We start from the raw sequence: 14,726 nt of genomic DNA on the forward strand, positions 1-14,726 counted from the left end.
CCCACGAGCCCATATATAAGTTACGGGTAGGGGGTTAGGTTTAGGACCAAGGTTTAGGTGAGTTTTAGGGTCAGGTAAGTAGCTGTGAGGTTAATTTTTAGAGTATATAGTCAGGGTTAGGATATAAAGTCTAAAAAATGAATGGAAGTCAATGGAAGGTCCCCACGGGGTCGAGAAACAAACGTGTGTGTGTGTGTGTGTGTGTGGTGGGGCATGAAATTATTTTTATAAACCAAAGGGGGGCCCATCAGAAAAGGTTTGGGAACCACTGCTTTAAGGGACAAAGTGCTACATTTCAATATAGGAACTAAAAAGTCGACATGACTGAATGCTCACATTTATTTAGCACTTTTACAATGAGGTCTTTTTTCAAATGTTGCATCATGTTTCTATCAAATTAAAATATTTTTAAACCAAAGATGATATCTGGAGATTTTAAAACTTTGACACATAGGTTGCAGCACATCATTTATAGCTTGGATTATTGAAAAAGATGACATTTTTTTCTAAATAGCAAAATTAGATGTTGACAAATCCTACCGTGCTGAACATGACCTGCTACCTTTGAGTCTTCTCACATGTATGATGTGCTTCTCTTTCTCTGCTTCTGGCAGAGTTATTGTCCTTTTATTCTTACAACAAAAACCTAGCCTTTGCTTTTTGTTGTTTTTTTTCCCTGCTGTACCGGACCAACCTATAAATCTCATCCCAAGTACTGATACAGATAAGTTAAACAATGCCGTTATGTTTGTTATACTTACAGACATCTCTGTGAAGACTGGAGCATGGTCGTTGCTGTCTATCACCTTGATTATTACTTTTGTTTCCCCACTCAAACCTTCACCCTGAAGGTCTGCTACAGTAACGATCAGTTCATACTGAGGATCAATCTGTTGGAAGAAAACAAGTTACATCATAAAGAAGTAGTAATGTTACCAAGATATGTGAGATTTTTTAGGCGTTTTTACATTTATTGTAACATCATTGCAGATTTAAATCTTCAGAACTGTTAGTGAGATTTTAATGGATGGCAAACAAACTAATACATTTTTATATCCATTTTACACTACAAATATGATCTAGCAAAAATAAAGGTCTGTATTTGAACCAGAATCGTGGACATATAACTTACTGAAATGTATTTTAAGTCATTCTATGACCTGAAATTTTAACTTAAACATCTCAAGATAAACAAAGATAGCATAAAATGAAAGAAATTCTAAATTCTAAGTGCAAATGTTTAAGGTTTGAACATTTTATGAACATCTTAAACATTTCAAGGCTAAACGTCTTCTAGACTACACCTGCCCCTCAGATGGAAAACTCCTGTAGTTTGGCCTTCAGAATGATGAACAGAGAATAATGATTAACAGCAGATATATTACTAATATTTATTAAATGAAAAAAAGCTTTTTAAAAGAATAAAAACAACATAACATGAAAAAAGTCTGCAATTTAATTTGTATTAGTTGAATTTTATTTATCTCTTACTTAAAAAAACTAAGATGTGTAGTCATAAAACCATTTTCAGAACCTGGAATGTAACTGTGGCAAAGCAAATTATCTGTCAAAGGAGCCTGCCATACAGGTGAGCTTCCTCATGCTGCTGGAGTGATCTGTTGCTGTGTTAGAGCAGAACCCAACTGCAAGATGGACTTTACTACTGAGACTTCAGAGCAAGCAACCATCCACGATTTCCACAGTTAAGAAAAAAAAAAGTTTTTCCGAATCTGGTTTGAGAAAAAAAAAACTTAATTCACTGTGTGCGCATGTTTTTGCTTCATGGGAGGGGACAATTGGAAGGTCTACGTCCCCATAAGGAACAAGTGTGCGTGTGTAAAGTGGAGCGCTGTGTTCGTACTGCGAAATAGCTTTATTATGGGACATGGAGACTTTTTGTTTCAGCGGACGACTGCACTCCCCCCACTTCCTCGAATGACTAGGCACACCACTGCTACCGGAAATATTTTTTAAGGCACACTATATTAAAAAATCAGGTCGCATTTGCGACTAAATTAGTCACATTCTAGAGCCGTGGATTATACGACCGGTTCTACACAACACTTAGTTGTGTCATGTGAAATGTACACTCTTAGTTCACACTAAATGTAATTAAGTTCTACCATGTACTGATGACTGCAATAAAACACGTACTGCAGCAACTCTAATGTTCGTATGTTTCTAATGTATGTTATATGCTAGCACAAATTTATTGTACTGTTATTGTATTAATTGTGCATTTTTCTCAAAACTGATGTAAGATTCTTTAGAAAACCATTTTGCCCCCATGCTGGCTGACATGGCAAAAATGCTTAATCAAACGTCTACTTCACAACATCCATTTTTACAGCTTTATAAGTTGTCTTCTTTACCATAGGTCACATGACTACATTCAGAGTGATTATACCATAGGAGTTAGGGGTGTCCCGATACAACTTTTTCACTTCCGATACAATACGATATTGCAACTTTAAGAATTGGCAGATACAGATATTGACCCTGTAGTGAAGATTTGAGGGTTCTTTGTAATTTATAGCCACCATGGGCATCTGGTTAGAGATGACTGAACACACATGATTCCCTTTAACTCTATTTCTTCACTTGCTGGTGATGCTGAATATACATATGGGTGTGGTCTACAAATAAGAAAAAGAATAAACTTTACTCAAAGTGTACAGAATCAAATAAAGAAAAATTCTTCATTCGGCCACAAGGGGGCACTCCATGACCACAAACTGCTCTTAGCTTAACATTAACTGAATTCAACATTCTTCTCTCATTATTAACTTAATATAAAAACATACAGATTTATACAACAAAACTTGTATCACAGGCACTAAAGAACTTAGTTTTCATGAACTCGCGCCCAGTATTCTTCAATACCACCAGTAAATATGACAGCATCCACGTTTCTGCAGCCATTATCCTTAAGAACAATGTAGAATGTGAACGTCATTGGCTATTCAAGAGGTTACATAAACCAATCAGATCAACCGATACTCAGAATGCTCTCCGTCTTAGAGACACAGTAATTTAGGGCATTTTAATAGACCAGATACCATATCAGTATGAATCACACACTTTGACCTATTTTGTAGTGTGAAATCTTGGAAAAGTCTTGATCAAGTCAAACAGTGAAAAAGAGCAGGTATGAGAAAAATTGACCTATTTGTTTTTAACCAATAGATCACATACTTTTTAAACTGAAGAACATTCTACAATTTAATAAATAAAATTACAATACCCTGAAAATAAAACATAAAAAATTTTTAAAGTGTAAAATAGCAATTCAAAATCACTAAAGTATTTTTTTTATTTTTATTTTTTTAACCGTCAGCCTGGTGCTGCTTTATGGTGGGAATAACTGAATATGGGGACAAAACAAAACCCCACATATTTTCTGTACAAAGTTATAAGTCCACAGCTAATTTAACTGACTGTGCCCAAAACAACATGATCATTGCACTTAATCTTCACTAAAACAAGTATGTAAACAGATTAAACATCACTCTAATAACAACAGCAAAAAATAAGTAGTAAGAATTAGTCAGTGAATTAAATTGATAGCTACTTTTCTTACTGCTGCATTTTCTGAGCATCATGTGGAGATTAGCCTCTCTCTCTTGCAGGGAGCAGTTTTTTATCACTGCTCTCATCACGTCGCGCTTGTATTCCAAAAGAAAAGCTGCGCTCTCCTTTCTTCTGTCCATCAATCCCAGAGCTAATCCACGGGCAGCATTTTGCCGATATCGAATTCGTAAGCATGCTGTACTAATTCTACATGTTTAGAACCACTGGAGTGAGAAGAGGTTCTGCTTGGTTGGAAACATGGAGACACTTTTGGACCGAGGCCGAACCGCAAAGCTGCTGCCAGAGTGGAGAGCAGAGCGAAGTTGTCTCTCCATTTTAAAACGTTCACGGTTCTGTGTCCCCATGGAAAACTTGAGCGTGACAACTTTGCACTTAGCTTCTACTCCGTTTTTGATGAAAATAGAAAGTTCTGCCGACATCGCTCCTACTTCTTGCCAACTTGTTAGCGCAGTATATTGTTGTGATCATGTGGGCTCTGCATGCTGGATCCAAGCGCTGCTGAATAGAGAAGCTGGAGTGGAGTCAGTGGACTGCTGGGTTGGACTGCTTATATCGGAGCACTTTTATCAGAGATTTTTTATGCAGGCCGATAAAATCTGATACTCATTTTTTGGCTGATATCGGACCGATAATCCAACATCAATAATGGATCGGGACACCCCTAATAGGAGTCATGTCAATTATGAGTGGGACCAAACATCCCATGCAACACTTTCCAACTCCATTCCCTACTTTCACACCTATCCAGCACAGGCCAGAAGAACTGTGAGAGATATGTCCTGGGTGTGAAAATAAATTAAATAACAACTGCTTGTTCAGAAAATTAAGATATTCTTTGTCATTTGGTCATGATGGATTACAAATCCACTGCTAGTTTTGTTGAGAACCGAGATATGTGTACATTTTAATAACTTTCTTTGAAAGTTCATTAGGTAACTCTTTGTCACAACTCACCTCTCGGTCCAGCCGTGGATCATTCACCATGATGACTCCAGTGACAGGGTTAATAGAAAACATGTTTTTGTCAGGTCTCTCAGGGCTCTGGCTCTTAATACGGTAGCGGATATCAGAGTTGTCCGTGTTGGGTTCATCAGCATCTGTTGCCACGACTTGAATCACATCAGCACCTGTCAAGGAGAAAAAAAGTTGCAAGTTTAGAGAAGAAATTTTACATTGATCCACCCATCTATCCATCTTCCATTTGTTCAGAAGTCAGATCACAAGGAAGCAGCCTGAGCAGAGAAGCAGCCACTTCTTCCAACTCTTCTGAGGACTACAACACACAGACACAGATGGATTCCTGAGGTTGCTGAACCAAACCGCCTTAGCCCCCTGGCTGCACTGAGACATTCTGTCTGTAAAGTTATGAACAGAACCTGGGAAAACAGGCAGCCGTTGCAGTGTCTAACTCCAACCCTGAAGGGGTCCGACTTACTGTTGGCAATGCAAAACTCTTGCACCGCTTGTATGGGGATGGAATGGCCCATAACAACAAACCCACAATCCAATACTTGCAGAGACATCCATAAACTTGAGGAAATCAGCTGATTTTATTTACCCCAGAGCCCTGCAGGCCCACAGCTTTCCAAGCTACCTCAGTAACCTCGGGTCTGGTTATGAATCCATCAACCCTCCTCCAAGCTGAATAATTGTAAATTTTGTCTCACTCATCTTTTGCTCATAAACTCAAATGTCATCATTTAACAACAAAAACCAAGGGATTTGCCTTTCTGCTCCAACAATCTGAAGAGACTGTAGATTTCCCCCATTGTAAAGATGTATTTAAGGGGCGATATTATGTGCTTTCCAAGCCTATATTTCAATTTTATACTAAAATAAACTGTCACATTTTCAGCTTATGAAAGAGCTATATATTTGTAAAAATCCCCAAAACAATGTACTTCTCATCTTGACTGTTTCTAAACGCCTTGAAGTAGGTCTCTGTCTCTTTAAGAAAATCCAACCACTTTTTTTTTTTTTGGGGGGGGGGGGCGCTCTGCCATGAGGAAGTTTGGCTTAAAGACACATCCCAGGGGAGGCATTTCTGGTCCCCACCTGTCGTTTTGCTCCTCAGCAAGGCTGCCTAAAAACGCTGCAGGATTTCTCAAACATGCATGAATGAGTCAAAGCAAGGCTTTGGGCATGTTTTTTATGAGAGTATAACATAACATGATATAAAACAGTTAATTTTACATGATATTGTCCTAGGGCTGCGCGGTATAAGCGGTAGATGATAGAAACTGTATGAAGTTGGCCTACAGTAGAAATTTACACTCTGCAGTCATATCGTCAGTTACGTCATCACACCTGTGTCAACAGGGCTGCGAGTGCAGAGACAACTGAGCAGGAGGAGTTTGAAATATAATGAAGAAAATAGTGTTTTAAAATGCGTATAGAAAGAATAAATCTTCAAAATTCCCCCCTGCCGCTGTAGAAAAGTTACGTCGTGTCGCGGGATGCGGGATCATTTCCTCCCTCCTCTCGCTGCTCGTCTGGCAGAACGAAGCTTTAACAACCGTAGTTTTTTCACACCCAAGTTGTCGGAGAAAAAATTTGTTTGTATTGTTACCCACAGATGTGATAAAAAAGACGTGGATGTTCATTCAGTCATAAATCCATCTTGCTAATGTAGCCTAAAGTCAGCTTCTGCTCTGATGATGAAGATAATGAAGATGAGAGCGCAGCAGAGCAGCAGCCAATAAGTAGCAGGCAGAAGCTCATTGTATGGCAGGCAGATGTTACATTTATTTGGCTTCACCACACTTCCAGTTATCTGAAATTGGATTATGACAGGACTATGTGCAGCTTAAGCCCCTTAAGGTCCTGTCACACTTTAACATTTTAGGCAACATTGAATTTTTTATGTCTAAATGACTAATTTTACTTGAAGGAAAATTAGTCAATTAGCTATCAATTAGCAAAGCTCACAGCCATCATGGACAACCCCCACCACCCTCCGCATGAAACCGTGGTGGGGCTGAGCAGCTCCTTCAGTCAGAGACTTAAACATCCTCGCTGCAGGACGGAGCGCTTCCGTAGGTCATTCATTCTAACTGCAGTTACCGTGAAGGGATCCAATTTATACCGCGATATGAATTTGAGGTCATGCCGCCCAGCTCTATATTGCCCCTTTAAAACAGTGTTTGCCAGAAATACTTTTTTCTCTTATTGTAATTTACATCCTCATATACATATACAAGTAAAAAAAAAGCCATTTCACCAACTTTACCTTTTTTGGAGGCCTCAGGAACTTCAGCAATGTAGGAGGACTTCTCAAAAATAGGTTTGTTGTCATTTTGGTCAATTACATTCACTATAATTTCCATAGGTTTTTCAGCATCTCCTGAACCATCTACCACAGCATGTGCTTGAAGCTATTAAAAAATAGGTACAAAGGTGAAATAAAGAAATGAAGTTCAGTTTCATAACACTTAAGCAAACAATCATGTTTCTTAATCGTAGGTAATACAGCCATAATCAGGTCATAATTAAATATCAAACAATGATTGTCACAACCCTACTTGTAAGGCAAAGACAAAGTAGAGATAAACACCAAATAGAAAGTTTTAATAAGAATAATAAGAATTAATAATATACATAGAACATTTATAAACAAATATATAATCCCTTGACCTCATAGGATTGTTTGAACCATATTTCTGAAGAAATTTWTAGTTATTATGGCTTAGTACTGATTACATACAATACCAGAGTATTAGGGTTTCCTATTTTATAATACATTTATAATGTTTGTTATATTTCTTACAATGTGTTAATTGAAATAGGGTAGATGCATGTCCGAATTATTAACAACACATAATTAAAAGCTGTGTTAACATTAGATTGAGGTTTGTCTGTCCAAATGCCTGTGATTCAGCTGTAGGCCAGCAGGGGGCGAACTCAGGCATTGAAGATACTGGAAGATACTGGACTGTATATAAAAAGTGACTTCCTGTTTCTGAGCCAGTGTGGTTTCGGTTGTCATTCTGGTGGCAATAAACCTCACTCCGGAATTCTGGTGTTGTATGGCATTTATTTCTTATCACAGATCATTTTATTTAACACTGGTGTTTTTATCTGACCAGCCCTTATTGAACACGTATTTTCTTACATTTCTATAAACCAATGCAGCAAAATTTGTCATCTGTAGATCACATCTTCAGCTCATCCTACTGACATCCACCCATGTCAGCTCCTCTTTCACCGTTCATAGGTGAAGGAGTTGTACTATCAAGTGATGAGATAGGCTAATGAAAAAGTATTAGGCCCAATAACATCAGTAGTTTAAAGGGGTTTGAATTCTGTAAAAATACAAAACCAATGTTTGACCACATGAGCCAAATACTTGTTAACTAAGCTCACTGATGTTAAAGTAATTTTATTTCATCAATCTTTTCAGCTCTTAACGCAATTTGTTGCAATCACAGTATATTTTTTATCATAATTCATTATACAATATGGAGCATGATTGTTTAGGGATTTACAATCTTCTGATTTTATCAGTAACCATTACAGTAATTAAAAATGAACACCAAAAGACAAAAGCATCTGTATGTAAATAAAGAACATGCTTACCCTATATTCAGCTTGTTTCTCTCTGTCTAGTACTTGAGTGACATAGAGATTTCCATAATCTCTGTTCATAGTAAAAAGATTAACAGGAGGCTGATCAGCTCCTGGACCAGTGATGCTGTAATAGATCTTTTTTGTTTTGTCTTCATCAGAACGGATCTAAACAAAACACCAAAAATTAAAAAGGGGGAAAAAATTACAAATATTAACCACAGGCAAAGAGAAAGAAAGTTGGTTATAAAGCATTAAACTGCCAAAAGAATGAAAACAGAGCTGCCTGATTAAATTTTTTTTGTGTGACTGAACACATTCCAAACCAAAAGATCCATTTTATTGTCATTAACTTAAAAAAATAACACACGCACACACACACACACACCTGTGAACACAACTCAACTAAATGAAAATTCAGCATCAATCTCTTCCTCTTACCTGAGCGATTTTCAGGGGATAGGGTCCTCTGTGGTTCTCAGAAACACTGAGGGGAGGAATGATCCAGGCCCTCTTCCTCCTTTTCAACCCTTCAGTTGACTTGCCAAAAGTCAAGATGGGCACCTGTGAATCTTCTGAACTCTAAGTTAGAGATCAGAAAGAGACCAACCATCAGAGACGGTCTTAGTTTTCCACAAAACATCAGCTTGATTTTCTGCTTGTACTTGTCAAACTTTTGTCAAATTCTATTTTAGCTTTAAATATTGACTCATAGTTTTATGAAGAATAAGAGCTGCTGTACAGCAAAAACAGCCATAAAAAGCTAAATGAGGCAGTTAATGTATTTTTAAGCATAACCACAGGGGGGCAGTGTCTTACAGAACACAACAACATGATAGACCTTACAAAGAAACAAGACTCTTTGTGATTTTCATTCTCTCTTTCTTATATTTGTATCATTTGTAAACCCACCTCAGTGTTCATGGTCAGATTGTGCTGCTGGTTGTGATGTTTGTGAGCTTCATGGTGATGGTTATGGTGACRCTCACGATGCAGCACCATGACAGGAACAGTCATTTTATGACCCTGTGAGTCCCATGAGTGGATGAAGAAGTCCCGGTGTCCCTCATGAAGAGTAACTGGTCTCTTTACCTGCAGGAAGAGAAGAACAACCTAAAGTTAGCAACAAGTCTGGGTTTACAAAATGCTAGCACTGGATTAGATTAGATACAATTTGTTGTTCCCAAGGGGCAATTTGCTTTGCAGACAGAAAAAAATAAAATAAAATAAATAAAAACAACTATTAACAGTATTTCCAAAATGCTACAAAGTTTAAATATCTGCTTTTTAAAACCTTATGCTAAACTACTGATACATTTATATTGTCCACCAATTATTTTACAGCAAAGTTTACAATTAATTTTCACCTCTTCAAATAAACATGAATCAATTGTACAAGAGTCACTGTTTAGTTACTACATATAAAAATCTATTGCATTCATGATAAAAATGCAGTAACATTGCTGAAAAAGCCTTGTCCTAAATCCTTGGTCATAAAGTCGAAGCTGAAGGTAAACTCTATAAAAAGAACAGTAATACGAGAAGCTGATGAGGTTTATCTTCTGTTGATTAGATGTAGCTGCCATGGTGAGGTTAGAGTGCTGCTTATTGAGGATGTTCTAAAACATTTACAAACAGCTACCAATAATAAAAAAAAAAGTTACAAATGTAGCGCAGCATATCACAAATCGCATATGGTGTTTTTGATTCTGGTTTTATAAAATAGTCACACTGAATCGAGTTGAAAATTTAGTTTTTCTGTAAAACTCTTATCTTGTTTCGAGGCTATTTGGCAGTCAGGCGTTTCTCATTAATCAAGCTTCTGCCAAATATTTTGAGGCTTTAAGACATACATTAAACAAGTCTTTATATGTTTTAATGTAAAAAAGCAGTTATTGTTTCAGATTGTGAGGGCTGTAGTTAAAAGGGGAAAAAAACTCAGCCATCACTACTCTTGTTCTGAACACTGAAATGATTCATTTCTATACAGATATTTTCCTACAAATGAGCAAGTTGTTTTAGCATTTATGTGTTTAATATGTAACTAGTTATTGAAATTATTTGAATTTATTAGTTTATTTATTTTTTATTATTTATTAGTTATTTTATTATTTGAAATTATTAAAACAAAGTGCACAGGATGATGTCTGTCACTCACAATTAATATGCCGTCCGTCTGCACCATGAAGCGGCTGTCATCAGTACTGAAAAGAAACCTTGTGCGGTCTGTGCAGTCAGAAAACCCCACTGAAAATAAACAAAAAAACAATTAGCCATTACAAATGTTACACATAAGAGTTACTGGCCGTGTTTCCATCCAATTCTAATTTTGAGTGAAGTTTTTAAATTTCTCAAAAAGGAAAAAATGAAAAAATGCAAATCAGACGTGTTTCCATCAACTGGCTTGAAGCGGATCAGTTACGTCAGATGCATGCGTGTAGTAAACAGGAAGTAAAAGTCGCATCTCAGGAAAATGGGGAGACATTATCAGGAATGTGTTGCTATCGGGAAAGTTGTAATTAGCGGTACAGGTATTCTGTCAACTAGTTCTGGCGATGTTACATGCCGTCTGGAGACGTAGAGAAAGAAATGCAATTCTTTTCACGTTATGGGATTAACTGAGAATACGCTGATAGCGGGAGGAGGGTCCAGCTGCAGTCGCGGCTGCAGTTGCTCTGGTACTGGTACCGGTTTCGGACAGACAGCGAGAACAGCTGATCAACATGTGAGGTAAATGTTCACCATGTCAGAACTGATTCGAGAAATGCATTTTCATCTCTCCTTTTGCGCATTAACTCGTTTTCAAAAAAACAAAACAAAAACCACCTCAAGCAAGCGTATCAACTTTGATGCGAATTAGAGTAAGTTTTTTTGAAACATGCCTTTTCCATTCACCTTTTCTGATGCGATACTTCAAAATGCACATTAAAAACACTGATGGAAACACGGTTACTGGCAATTTTAAGAACAGCCTAAATTTAAACCCTTTTATAAAGACTATAACATAATGGCAACWAGCTGCAAAATAAGATGACAAAATTAAAAAGAAACTGAAGGACTTTTTAAAAATAGCTGAAAATATTCATGTTTTGTTTTTAAACTCGTAACCTTTCAATAAGACAATACAGTTGAAGTAGAACTAATTTTGAAAAGAAACCAAATAAGGCTCTTAACTATAAACTGCAGTGAATGCAGCGTTATTTTGAAGTATCAGTACAAGTTCAGTCATGACCAGGCTCAAATGAATCATGTTACACTTGCAACCAGACACTTAGATTGGGCTTTAAACATGACTGTTCAGCCAGTGACCTGCATTAGACCTTTTTCAGCTTGACCAGAAGCAACAAATCTACAGGGGTTAGACAATGAAACACCTGGTTTCAGACCATAACATCCATTTCAGACAGCTTCCTCTTGCGTCCACAGTTAATCCTGTTGGATGTGGTTGGTCCTTCTTGGTGGTATGCTGACATTACCCTGGATACTGTGGCTCTTGATACATCACTAAGACTTGCTGTCTTGGTCACAGATGCACCAGCAAGACGTGCACCAACTTTTTGTCCTCTTTGGTATGTCACCCATAATGTTGTGTGCATTGCAGTATTTTGAGCAAAACTGTGCTCTTACCCTGATAATTGAACCTTCACGCTCTGCTCTTACTGGTGCAATGTGCAATTAATGAAGATTGGACACCAGGCTGGTCCAGTTTAGCCATGAAACCTCCCACACTAAAATGACAGGTGTTTCAGTTTCATTGTATAACCCCTGTGTATACATATACTAATTGCTTGCATCATTATCTAAGAAAATGAGATAATGGTAGGAGATGCCACAACCTCTCAATGAAAATCTATAAATGTGGAGTTCAAAGTTATAAAAACACTTGCAAAATATAGAAAATATTTTAAACCACTATCAGTCCATCTCCATTTAATGCAGAATGTTCTGCCAGTCAGTTTCAAGAGTTTATCATAGGTACCTTCAAATTTCTACAAAGATTTATAGGAATATAAAAGCTTATTTTATTTGGATGCAAGTACTAAAAAAAGGTATCATCACCCTGATCAATCTCAGTATTGTTACATACAGTATAAGTTCACTTTATAATGCTTGTCATTTAATTTTAAGTCCATCTAATTGATCACAAAAGACACTTCTGAATTATTAAAATTAAAAAAAGAAAGCTAACATATACCAACAAACAACAACTAAAATTTTTTAAAAAGGAAAGAACTATGAAAATACACAAATTATGACCCTAATCCAACTGCTGCCACTTTTGTTTTGAGCGTCTTCCTCCTTTTGTAAAGTCAAGCCTGCAGAACAGGCTTGGGGACATTTTTGGGCCCACAGTTCAGAGGATCAGGAGGGGGAGTGGAGTCGAGTGCAAGCTGAGACCTGAAGCAGTTTCAGGCTGATTTGAAAACCTGTTAACCTGAAACAAAAGCAGCACTTTGACTGCAAATGATCAGATCCTTTCCATATAAAAAGCTACATTTAACAAAGCCAATGAACATCACAATGCCTTTGAACAATACGTGTGTGTTACAGAGGAAGTGAGACAACAGTTACATGGCTTCCTCATACCTCTGCCCAGTCTCGTGCCCTGCCTCAGGTGCCTGCTCCTCACTTCGAACAACAACACATCCGACTTAAATCCAGAAACACATGATTCCTCTGCTGCCAGCAGAGACGAAGCCTTAAAAAGAGGAAGGAAAAAGGATTAATGAAACTTGGGTTTTATTGTCTACAATAGCTGAGCATTCATTTGTAATGTTATTTAGGAAAACCAGCTACTCTTTGAAAAGCAGATGTTGTATGCAAGTATCTACAAAGTCCATTACAATGCAGTCTTTTACTATTACAATGCAGACAAACTTATCTTCTTCATATAATAATAACAATAATAATAACAATAACAATAATAATAATAATACCACTTGGCACAGTTTAAAATGGAGGCATGCTGTTTAATTGACCAATACTTATCACCTCACATTAAAAAATATTTAACACTATTTTGCAGATATTGACCCAGAATTTGCTCTGGCTGTAGCTCAGACTGATCAACACAGATTGCGCAAGATCTTTGTCTAAAATTCAACAATTAAGTATTTGAAGTCCATTAGAAAAACATCTCATGAAGCACTAAATGTATTTTAATTAAACTGTTAAACTGGTAATAATCATTTGATATACATCAAGGTGTCCACAACAACCAAATGACCTTAATTGTTTTCTATTGTCAAGTTAGTTGAGTTATAATTTTTAACTCAGTCCATTTTACAATCATTGTGCTAAAACTTGGTGTTGTTGTAGTTTAGAGGCATACACAAAATCATTACACAAAATATTCACATGAAACTTGAACTTTACCCTGAGAGTCGACCTTTATTTTTTAGTTTATTTTACCATGAGCCTCTGGATATGGTAAATCATTTTTGGAGCTCTTCCATAATGGTTTGTTCAAGTGTTTTAAATGTTTAAGTTACGAAATTTCGTACCAGCATTTATTTACCCCTATACAAAAATAGTTAACCTATTTATTACTATAAAAACAGAGAATAAAGTCAAAATAAATCAAGTTATTTACATGAGTTAGAGATGCTTCATGATAAAATATAATGGTTAAAACTAGACACTATGAACCTGTTCCAACTCAGAGTTAAAAATCAACCTGCCGTCAGTTCCCGGTGCTCCGACAGAAGCAGGGCGAGGCTCGAGCCCAACGAAACCATTAGATCCACCTGGGTGCGCTGCTTTCACGGACATCACGTTAAACTCAGTTTCGCTTTTATTTCCCAAACCTAACTCACAAACATTCATATTTGAGCTAATTAATTCACCCTGAGTAATGAAAGTGTGTGTTTATTGACATGAGACTCTTTATTGCTCGAAGATAAAGAGTTTTTTGTTTTGTTTTTTTTATCATTAAATACGATATTTCTAATAAATAAGCTATTCAAGTACCAGTAAGCTGCTCTATTTAAGCGTGGAGACATTTTGAAAAGCGTCGGATGTGTTTTGTTTGAAAAGTTCAACACTCAACGAGGAAACAAGGAAGTCTCACCTGTAAAATGACCAAAACCGTCCAAACCGCGAGCCAGGCGGTCCCCATTTGTGTACAGCCTCGTGTCAGTCCTCCTCTCAAAGTTAAAAACACAAAACCTATAATAAAAGTCACCAAAAGTACTCCTCTGCGAGTCCTTTTGTCTTATAGTCCTTCCTCTCCCTCTCCCTGCCGACAGTTTCAGTGTCTGAATGCGAATGGCGAGTTCCAGCAGGTACTTTCAGCTGATGACGTCAGCTCACAGGTGCGCCTCTTCCGGGTTCCCGATATGGTCACAGACACGGAGCACACCTGAACAGACACAGGCTGTGAGTTTCTGTTAAACTCACATCATGAAAATAAACAGTCAGCGGTGTTATTAATCAGCAGTGAGCCAAGTTTGGCATGAGAACCTCATTTTCCTTTTTAAATCTCTTTCCCGGAGCGCTCTTGGAACTGCAACACTTTAAGAGTCTATTTTTCCTTCAGAGTGATCATCCCTTCTGTGTGTATGAATCTAAAT

General features: G+C 37.2%; 1 protein-coding gene across 1 annotated transcript in view; it reads right to left on the reverse strand.

Moving 5' to 3' along the window:
* The window catches only part of cdh31 (cadherin 31), a 20,005-nt gene extending 5,563 nt beyond the window's left edge, over window positions 1-14,442 (reverse strand). Inside the window, exons 1-9 of the mRNA XM_014001876.1 lie at window positions 14,225-14,442; window positions 12,742-12,853; window positions 10,313-10,401; window positions 9,067-9,246; window positions 8,596-8,736; window positions 8,167-8,322; window positions 6,821-6,965; window positions 4,546-4,718; window positions 762-890 (exon numbers count right to left, since the gene is read on the reverse strand). Of these exons, the coding sequence (XP_013857330.1) occupies window positions 762-890; window positions 4,546-4,718; window positions 6,821-6,965; window positions 8,167-8,322; window positions 8,596-8,736; window positions 9,067-9,246; window positions 10,313-10,401; window positions 12,742-12,853; window positions 14,225-14,272 (1,173 nt within the window). The 5' untranslated portion in view covers window positions 14,273-14,442. The remainder of the gene's footprint in view (window positions 1-761; window positions 891-4,545; window positions 4,719-6,820; window positions 6,966-8,166; window positions 8,323-8,595; window positions 8,737-9,066; window positions 9,247-10,312; window positions 10,402-12,741; window positions 12,854-14,224) is intronic.
* Between the last annotated feature and the right edge of the window lie 284 nt (window positions 14,443-14,726).

This window comes from Austrofundulus limnaeus, unplaced genomic scaffold, assembly GCF_001266775.1.
Source record: "Austrofundulus limnaeus strain Quisiro unplaced genomic scaffold, Austrofundulus_limnaeus-1.0 Scaffold0, whole genome shotgun sequence".
NCBI classification, from domain to species: Eukaryota; Metazoa; Chordata; class Actinopteri; order Cyprinodontiformes; family Rivulidae; genus Austrofundulus; species Austrofundulus limnaeus.